Here is a 9,877-nt window from a genome sequence, read left to right on the forward strand (position 1 = left end):
ATCTATCTATCTATCTATCTATCTATCTATCTATCTATCATCTATCTATCTATCTATCTATCTATCTATCTATCTATCTCACAGCTATCAGATCTATCTATCTATCCTCTATCCTCTCTCTCTCTCTCTCTCTCTATCTATCTATCTATCTATCTATCTATCTATCTATCTATCTATCTATCTATCTATCTAATCTATCTATCTATCATATCATATCTATCTATCATCTCAAATTATCTATCAATCAAAATTAACAACATGGATTAGAGGCAATGGATTATAGAAATTTAGAAGAGATCGGAAACCATTTGTGGACTTTCTGCTCGTTCAATATAATCACCAACGGTTAACAGGATGGTTTTCCCCGGATGGTCCCAAGATACGTTTTCGTCTGAAATCAAAAGAGATGTGGTGACAGGACAGGACCAAATCATAGGAGCCCGAAATCTTTTTACCTCATTGATATCAGCGCAATGCGTGCCGTTGCCTTCAGAACCAGGAGGACAGGGCCCGCAACGGTACCCCGGATATTCGTAGGTCTCCATGCAGTCAACTCCGGCGAAGCACGGGTTCGGGTTACAACGGGACCGGTGTTCGTGAAACCCTATCGGAAGGGAGGTCTCAATATGTCACAGGTTGGAATAATAACCCAAATGGTACACAAGGATCTGGTAAGGTGCTAGTTCTCAAGAAGCCACGTCTTCCAAACTTTTTTCTTTACAGATAGCGAGACAATTGTTAAGGGAGTTTGTCTCCATTTTACGGAATTTCTTGCTAAGGTTGTTAAGGGAATTGCTGCAGTTGTGAATTTAGGAAAACAGTTCTTAAGCAAATCTGGCTTCCCCACTAACTTTGCTCGTCAGAAGGTTGGAAAATGTGACCCTCCGGGACGCAGTCATTATCATTTAATGATCCCATAATCCCTTGAGGGGTGGAGTCTGAGCAACTGAATGGAGCTAGCCGAGCATTTGAATGGCCCGATGCCCTTCCTGTTGCCAGAGCGGAGTTTTGTTCGGCAGATCTGTTCTCATTGAGCCCGGAGCGAGGAATATCTGCCTCTACCTAGAATCGAACTCACCAGCCTCCTGATCATGAGGCGAGAGGCTCCGCCTCTAGGCCACCGCACCTTTCCTACCCCCGGGACACTGTGCCCGTCATAAATAGGAATCAGTTGCCAAATGTCTGAATTTTGATAACGCGAGGTAAGGGATGCTACAACGGTCGTAACTGAAAAATGGTCCCCTCATTTTTTCCAGTGCTGTTGCAACATCGAACAGTCGTTAAATGAACTGTTGGAAGTTGAGGACTACTAATATATGAAAAAAAGCCGTCGACAGATAACCCCCCCACCCAAAAGAATAAAACTAATCTCTGAAGCACGTCGGTTATTAGATTTAACATAAGTCACTAAACAATCGGAACGTCACGAAATGAACGGTTGTAAGTTGAGGATTATTTTGATCAACCATTCCTCAGAAAGTCTTATCAGACTTCAAGGGTTGGTCCTGAAGCCCTTTCCTTCACTTCTCCTCTGTGGTGGAAGATCTCCATATCTTCTCGTCCTCTCGGTCCAACTCACCACATACTTGGCATTCCATAATGGTGTTCCGTATTAAAGACATTTCCTTGACCTGGAAAGGAAAGATATAAATATATACGCATATATGTATGTATATATGTATGTATGTAATCTATATATATATATATATATATATATATAAACAGCTGTGTGTGTATGCATCTGTGTGTCCCCCAGCATAACTCTGGACCGCCTGGAGCAATTTCAACCAAGCTTGGTACACAGATGACTTACTCTCTGGAGACAAATACTGCGGGGGTAAGACACCCCTAACACCCCTCGGGGTATGTGTTCTGTTAAGATACAGCCTCTTGTGCCTTAAAATGGATTCTACTGTACTGCCCTAAAATGGCTTCTACTGTACAGTGCAGTGGAGTTGCCATAGTAACGGCTCCACAGTACTCCACAAGGAGTTTCCCTCTGGTAAGGGGAAAAATCCAACATTAGAAATTATGTTTGGTCCGGATATTTCTCCCCTATAAATAAATAACCGGGCAATGACGGGTTATCGGCTAGAATAGATAGATAGATAGATAGATAGATAGATAGATAGATAGATAGATAGATAGATAGATGATAGATAGATAGATAGATAGAGATAGATAGATGATAGATAGATGATAGATAGATAGATAGATAGATAGATAGATAGATAGATAGATAGATAAATAGATAGACAGACAGACAGACAGACAGACAGACAGACAGACAGACAGACATCGCTAATCCTAACTCATAAAAAGTAATAGGGATTCTTCCAAGCTACTAGAGATGTGCAGAAAGGAAGAAAAGGCTTGCTGGTTTGTGCTAAGCCCCCATTTAACCAGACATTCCTAGTTTGTTCCTTTGTGAATTAATACTGGTAGTCCCCGTGTCGGGGTTCAAAGCAATACATCCACAGCAAACAGAACTCTTCAAAGGACAATTTATTTGGATATATCACCCTGGGAGGACAAGCTGGTGAAAAAAAACCGACTCTAAATGTTCCTGTGGTTTTCACCAAATTGAAAGTTTCCCCCTTTTCCCAAACAGTCACACAGCCCAATCAAGGTGCAGTTCAGTTGCTTGGTAACCTCACTCCTCCTTTCTTCAGCCACCTGTTGGAATGTCCTTGGTTCCCAAGGGAAAGTATTTTGTTTTGGCTACAAAACCCCAGCTATCTCCAATTCACTTAACGCCTGGGTTAAGAAACGACGTAAAAGGGCGAAACCGACGTCAGACGTGTCTTGCTTAATAACAGAGCTTTGGTCACAAGTCAAGGCCCCTTTGTGTCATCCTTCTTAACCCTCCAATTGTACCTGATCCCTCATGTCCTCTTGGAGTTCCATCAGAATTTGGTTGAAAAGGGTCAGCTGCCGTACAAGGGCCTTGGTTTGCTCACCTGTGGCACAAGGTGTAACACCCCCCCCCAAAAAAATGGTTAATTCTGCTTTTCGACCACATTCTTACCTAGCTCAAGACCCCTTCCGTCTTACCACTTCCCCATAGCTTTGGGGTGGGGGGTCTCCCACGCTAAACCCAGCACTCCAAAGTGCCCTCTGTGGGAAGGGATTAAGCAACAGCCAGCTCCGATTTGAACTCACCAAAGAGAGAATTTATCACGTTGGATACTGAAAAAGAAAAGAGAGAGAGAGTGTGAGAGAAGGGTGGAAGACGATAAAAAAACACGTGAGAAAGTTTTCAAAGAATCAAACAACTCGCCGAAAATGGGAGCCTGTTAGAAATCGGGACCTCTACTCGATTCTTTCTTTCTTTCTTTCCTTCTTTCTTTCTTTCTTTCTTTCTTTCTTTCTTTCTTTCTTTCTTTCTCTTTCTTTCTTTCTTTCTCTTCTTTCTTTCTTCTTTCTCTTTCTTCATTCTTTCCTTCCTCTTCTTTCCTTCCTTACTTCCTACCTTCCTACTTTCCTACTTACTTTTTCTCTTTCTTTTCTTTCTTTCTTTCCACCTTCCTACCTATCTTTCTTTTTCTTACTTTTTTCTTTCTTTTTCTTTTTTCTGTCTTCTTTCTTTCCCACTCCCTCTCTCTCTCTATCCATCCATCCATGCATCCATCCATGTATGTATGTATGTATGTATGTATGTATGTATCTATCTATCTATCTATCTATCTATCTATCTATCTATCTATCTATCTATCTATCTATCTATCTATCTATCTATCATCTATCTATCATCTATCTATCTATCTATCTATCTATCTATCTATCTATCTATCTATCTATCTATCTATCTACCTACCTACCCACCTACCCACCCACCCACCCACCCACCCACCCACCCACCCACCCACCCACCCACCCACCCACCCACCCACCTATCTATCTATCTATCTATCTATCTATCTATCTTTTTTATTTAGCGTATGGCATCTACAGAGGTCATGCAATCACTGAAAAAGATCTTGAGACTCTGGAAAGAGTGCAGAGAAGAGCAACAAAGAGGATGAGGGGACTGGAGGCTAAAACATAAGGAAGAACAGTTGCTGAAATTGGGAATGTCTAGTTTAATGAAAAGAAGGACTAAGGGTGACATGATAGCATCTTCCTATATCTGAAGGGCTGCCCCAAAGAAGAAGGGGTCAACCTATTCTCCAAAGCCCCTGGAGGCAAGAGAGGAAGCAGCAGATGGAAACTAACCAAGGAGGGAAGCAACGTGGAACTAAGGAGAAATTTCCTGACAGTTAGAACAATTAATCAGTGGAACAACTTGCCACCAGAAGTTGTGAATGCTCCAACACTGGATGTTTTTAAGATGATGTTGGATAGCCATTTGTCTGGAATGGGATAAGGTTTCCTGCTTGAGCAGGGGGCTGGACTAGAAGATCTCCAAGAGCTCTATTCTGATTGATTTTTTTTTGCAATTTGTTTTTTTTTATTTTTAAACATAAAAAAAACAACATAAAAAAAATTCTCATCCATTACATACAGCATGTCCTTTGGTTACAAGTGTTTTTGCATCCATATTCTCAATTACATTTACAATCACAGATTTTTCATCTAATATAACTAAATACCTCACTTTCATTGTACAACGTATTCTGATTGATTGATTGATTGATTGTGCCCTGGTGGTTTTCTCAAATCCTACCCCATATCTTTTGATTGACACTTACCCGTGTTCTGCATGGATTCGTCCTCTTGAAACGGACACTCACTCAAGGCTCCCACGCGACCGAGGGACCCTCCGAGAATCAGTTTGAGCGATTCCAGAGACCCCTAAAATATCAGGAGAGGAAGAACAGCCATCGGTGGGAAAGACACCTACCCTGCTTGTGTTTTTCCCCACCGCCTGCACGCTTGATTTTTTTTTGGGGGGGGGGGAATCCTGGTAAAAATAGAAGCTTCCTCTAAAACGAACTGGATTTTTACCGTGGAGATGTTGAACTTATTCTTCCTCCCACTCCTGTCTGCATTGATACGCTCGCTTACACCGATTGTGGTAGGAAGATGGGGTATGTGCTCACCTCCATCCGAAGATAGGTTTTCTGTCCCGTTCTCACTTCGATGGGTTCGGTTTTTTCCTGGTCAATCGATGCCAATTCGGGCAGTCCCCTATGGGAGTCCAGCAGCTTGCAATCCACGTACAGCTCCAAGGACAAGCTGCTGGCTTTCAGGCCGCTGACCCGCAGGAGAAGCGTGTGGCTACGTCCATCCGACAGGTTGGAATTCTGCAGGTTGACCGAATGGAGCTTCCCATCGGCACGTAAGTATCGGACGAGGACTGTGAGCGGGGAGAGAAAAGATGGATATCCGGGTAGGAATTTTCCTCCCACTTTTCTTGTGTTTCCTTTTAAGTGGCCCCTTTACAGCGGGTCCTCGACTTACAACCATTCATTTAATGACCAAAGTGATGATGGCACTGAAAAAAAAAGCGACTCAGGAATGTTTTTCCCAATGTTTTACAATCCCGATCCAAATTCAGACACTTGGGAACTGATTCGGATTTATGATGGATGTGGGGGATTTCCCTTTGGTGACCTTCGGTTGAGCCAAGTCAGCGGGGAATCCAGATTCATTTAGTGACCGTGGGGCTAAGTTATGAATTCACTTAACAGCTGTGGCAAGAAAGGTCGTAAGGGGGCAAGAAAGGGGGCAAACCCTAAGTGAAAAATGTTTCGCTTAGCCACAGAAATCTTGGGCTCGATGATGGCCGTAAGTCAAGGAGGACCTTTTATTAATTTGATTGACAGGGCCACCCTGTCTTTTACTGAATCAAAGCAAATAAACCAATAAAGGGGTAAAACAGTAAAAAAAAAATGAAAATCAAGGTTTTAGTAAAGTCAATTGACTTCTTTCCTTTCTTTCTTTTTCTTCTTCTTCCTTCCTTTCTCTTCCTTTCTTCTTCCTTCCTTTCTCTTCCTTTCTTCCTTTCTGCCTTCCTCCCTTTTTCTTTTCTTTCTCTTCTTTCCTTTCTCTTTCTTTCTGTCTTCCTTTCTTTCTATTTTCCTTCCTTTTTTCCTTCCTCCCTTTCTTTTCTCCTCCTTTTCTCCTTCCTTCCTTTCTCTTTCCTTTTGTCTTCCTCCCTCCCGCTCTCCTTCCTCTTTCTTTCCTTTCTCCTTCTTCTTTCATCCTTTCCTTTCTTCCCTTCCTTTTTCTTTCTTTCTTTCTTTCTTTCTTTCCTTCCTTCCTTTTTCTCCCTTTCTCCTTCTTTCATCCTTCTTTCATCCTTTCCTTCCTTCCCTTCCTTTTTCCTTCCTTCCTTCTTTCTTTCTTTCTTTCTTTCTTTCTTTCTTTCTTTCTTTCTTTCTTTCTTTCTTTCTTTCTCTCTCTCTCTCTCACCTTTATTCGTCTTGCCAACTACGGACACTTCAAACCATCGGCTGTTATCCTTCTTGTAGTGAAGGCCGAATAGGGGACCACCTTGTTTCGGGGGCAAGTGGAAAGTTGATAAAAGGTACATATCATGGACAGATAAAATCTCGGTCCGGATTTTGTTCGCGACGTTGGTCATATGTCGAGTTTCGGTGATGGTCAGGAGGTCAATGACTAGGGAAGGGGAAAAAAAGGATGGGGGTTACTTGCAAAGCGAGTCAAGTTTGCATCCAGTGCTTTTGCGAAGAACAGAGTTGGAAGGGGTACCCTAAGAGGTCATCTAGACCAGAGGCCCCCAACCTTTCGGGCCTCAGGGACCACTAAACTCATAATTTTAAATCCCACGGACCACTAATACCATCCGCCTAGTGACCGACTGAGCAGTCATGTGACTGGGTGGGGTGTGGCCAACTCACATTTCTGCTCGCCCCTCCCCTCTCAGCCCCTCCTCGTCTGCCTGCCCGCCCGGGGCTCCTTAGGGCCCCAACAGGAAGCCGTTGCTGGAGCTGAGCAGCCCCCAGGAGAAAGAGTTGGCAAAACAGCTCATTTTCAAATTGGATCTGACCGAGGAGGAGGCTCAGCAGAAGCACCTCACTGAGGACTAGGAGCATGGGCTTTCCAAGCAGAGGGAAAACCTGCGGGAGTGCAAGGCCAGGTGCCAGCGCCTGGAGGCTCGGCGGGCTGAGATGGTCAGCCAGTTCCAGGCCGTGATTCAGCCCCACTGGAACGAGGCCCTCCGGCTCTTCGCCACCAGTGGCTCTTCCCTCCAGCCTTCGCCCAAAGCCCCCCACCAGGAGGCCGAAGCAGACCCCAAAGTGGGAATTTCTCCCCCACTCCGACCCCCACAGTTCGTCGGCATCACCAGCCAAAAGTTTTTTTCTTGAAATTATTTGAATGAAGGGATTTATTTTCCTGGAGAGGGGGGAAAAAAAATGCTATTTCGAGGCCAGCCTTGAAGTGTGCCACAAAGGAAACTCCCCAGCTGAGGGATGGGTTTGAAGAGCACGCTCTGGGAGGAAAAAATGCCAAAACTGGGGCCTCTGAGGTTTTTAAAATATCCGTTTTTCAAAGCGCTGGAAAACTCTGAAACCAGCTGGCTGCCGACTGCTACCAGCCCTGTCTGTTTCTCCTGCCAGATGCAGTTCCGCCTTCCCCCATTAGGGGGAGCCCTCCAGGACCATCCTCTCAAATTGGACGTGAAAATTCATTTATTAATTATTTTTGGCTGCACATCCCTCTGCTACTTCACCAGAAATGGTCCAATACAACTTTCTTTTCGGCTTCCAGGGAAACCCATTAGCGCTACCGTATATAAAATGCCACAAAAGCGGATTCCCCCCCCCCTGGATCCTGGAGATCCCTGAATGTGAGTTATCCGCAGAGAGAGTTATAAAAGTGGGGAAGGAGAAAGGAAGGGAGGGAGAAGGGAGAGAAGGAAGGAAGAAGGGAAGGAAAAGAGATAGAAGGAAGGAGAAAGCGAGAGGGAGAGAAAAGGAAGGAAGGAAAAGAGAGGAAGGAAGGAGGGAGGGAAGGAAGGAAAAGAGAAGAAAGGAGAAAGAGAGGGGAAGGGGGAGAAAAAAGGAGGGGATGGAAGGGAAGGAAGAAAGGAAAAGAGAGGGAGGGAAGAAAGGAAGGAAAAGAGATGGAAGGAGAAAGAGAAAGAAGGGGAGGAAAATGGAGGGAAGGGAAGGAAAGAAGGAAAAGAGAGGGAGGGAGGGAAGGAAGGAAAAGAGATAGAAGAGAGAAAGAGAGAGGAAAAAAGGAGGGAAGGGAGGGAAGGAAGGAAGGAAAAGAGATGGAAGGAGAAAGAGAAAGAAGGGGAGGGAAATGGAAGGAAGGGAAGGAAAGAAGGAAAAGAGAGGGAGGGAGGGAAGGAAGGAAAAGAGATAGAAGAGAGAAAGAGAAAAAAGGAGGGAAGGGAGGGAAGGAAGGAAGGAAAAGAGATAGGAGAAAGAGGAAGGGGAGGAAAAGGAAGGAAGGAATAGGGAGGGAGAGTGGGAAGGAAGGAAGAAGGGAAGCAAGGAAAGGAGGAAGGAAGAAAAGGACCTGGAAGAATAGAAGGGAGAGAAGAGAAAGGTAAGGAAAGGAAGAAGGAAGGAAAGGAGGAAAGAAAGAAAGGATGGAGGAAGGGAAAAAAAGACCGAAGAAAGGAAAGGAGGGAGGAGAAAGAGAGACGGAGAGAGGGAAGGAAAGAAGAAGAAAAAAGAAAAGAGAAAGACGGGTTTTACAAACGCCCCGCGCTCGAACTCAAGCCTCCCTTTGGCTGCCTCGCTTCCTTCCAGAGAGACGCCCCTTCCCCGATTATTCCGAACTCCCCCTCCCCAATTCCACCCCCACTTTGCTCTCCGTGGTGGCAAAGACCTCCGCGGTCTTCCCCCTGCAAGAGGGGCTTGGCAGCAGCGGCTTTTATGCCCACCCCCCCAAAAGCCCCCTCTGGCGGGGGTCTCGCGGGGGTCTCTCTCGACCCCAGCCCACCCCGGTGGGAGGGAAACTCCGCCTTGGACCCTCGCCCGCCCCAGCCCAGCGGGGGAAGAGGGCATCTCCCCCACCCACCCACCCAATTCTTCCCCCCCCCCTTGGTGGGTTTGCAACCGGGCGCCCCCGGGAGCCGGCGACCCTCACCTTGCAACTCGCGCCGGGCGACCCCGCTGGCGGCGCCCCAAAGAAGGAGGAGGAGGGCGGCGGAGGAGGCGGGCAGGGGTCTCCTCCGGCGGAGGCTGTTTGCCCGCGGCTGCATCGCGGCGGCCGGCCGAGCGGGGGTCCCCCGAGGAAGGGGGCGGCGCGGGCTGGGAAGGGAGGGAGGCGTCCCACCGCCCTTTGAATGGCCCCGCGGCGCCGCCCTCCTCGTCCCCATCCCAGCCTGCCAGCGCTGGCAAGGCGGGGGTGGGTGGGGGGGGGGGTTGAGGATGCTCAAACGGGGGGTGGGGGGACACCTCCAGCCGCCAGGGGAAGGGTCTCTGCCTCCCCGCTCCCCCGGCTTTCAACCCGAGCTGATGAAGCCGGCAGGAAGGTGCATTCACAGATGAACAGGGCTGGAAGGGTCCTTGGAGGTCATCTAGTCCAACCCCCTGCCCAAGAAGAAGGAAGGAAGGAAGGAAGGAAGGAAGGAAGGAAGGAAGGAAGGAAGGAAGGAAGGAAGGAAGGAAAGAAAGAAAGAAAAAGAATAGCAGAATAGCAGAATAACCCAGTTGGGGTCTGCTGGGGTTGAGTGGGGTTTCCCACCCACCCATTTACAACCCTCGGGGTCTGGGAGGGGGGGAGCAGCTCGACCCAATGGGCCAGGGGGAGTTGTGTCCCCCAGACTGAAAACGGAGCCTCCCCTGTTAGGAGCAGTGTACCCCAGCGAGGGAGAGAGAGGTGCGTCCTGCAAGCCAAACTCTTGGTTTTACTTTAAAAACAAAACAAAACAGAGGGGAGGGTCAGGCTTCTGTGCCCCCCCCGCATCACCCCCCTCCCAATAGGTCCAGTTTCTTAACCCGCTCCTCCC

General features: G+C 47.0%; 1 protein-coding gene across 1 annotated transcript in view; it reads right to left on the reverse strand.

Annotated features, from left to right (window-relative positions):
* Nucleotides 1-9,135, reverse strand: part of THBS3 (thrombospondin 3) — a 27,441-nt gene extending 18,306 nt beyond the window's left edge. Inside the window, exons 1-8 of the mRNA XM_087705128.1 lie at nucleotides 9,013-9,135; nucleotides 6,358-6,564; nucleotides 5,043-5,299; nucleotides 4,692-4,794; nucleotides 3,163-3,189; nucleotides 2,878-2,960; nucleotides 1,580-1,631; nucleotides 456-604 (exon numbers count right to left, since the gene is read on the reverse strand). Of these exons, the coding sequence (XP_087561254.1) occupies nucleotides 456-604; nucleotides 1,580-1,631; nucleotides 2,878-2,960; nucleotides 3,163-3,189; nucleotides 4,692-4,794; nucleotides 5,043-5,299; nucleotides 6,358-6,564; nucleotides 9,013-9,127 (993 nt within the window). The 5' untranslated portion in view covers nucleotides 9,128-9,135. The remainder of the gene's footprint in view (nucleotides 1-455; nucleotides 605-1,579; nucleotides 1,632-2,877; nucleotides 2,961-3,162; nucleotides 3,190-4,691; nucleotides 4,795-5,042; nucleotides 5,300-6,357; nucleotides 6,565-9,012) is intronic.
* Between the last annotated feature and the right edge of the window lie 742 nt (nucleotides 9,136-9,877).

Source organism: Thamnophis sirtalis, unplaced genomic scaffold (assembly GCF_051295495.1).
Source record: "Thamnophis sirtalis isolate CommonGarterSnake01/CBP01778 unplaced genomic scaffold, rThaSir2_p1.2 scaffold_2, whole genome shotgun sequence".
In the NCBI taxonomy this organism is placed as follows: Eukaryota; Metazoa; Chordata; class Lepidosauria; order Squamata; family Natricidae; genus Thamnophis; species Thamnophis sirtalis.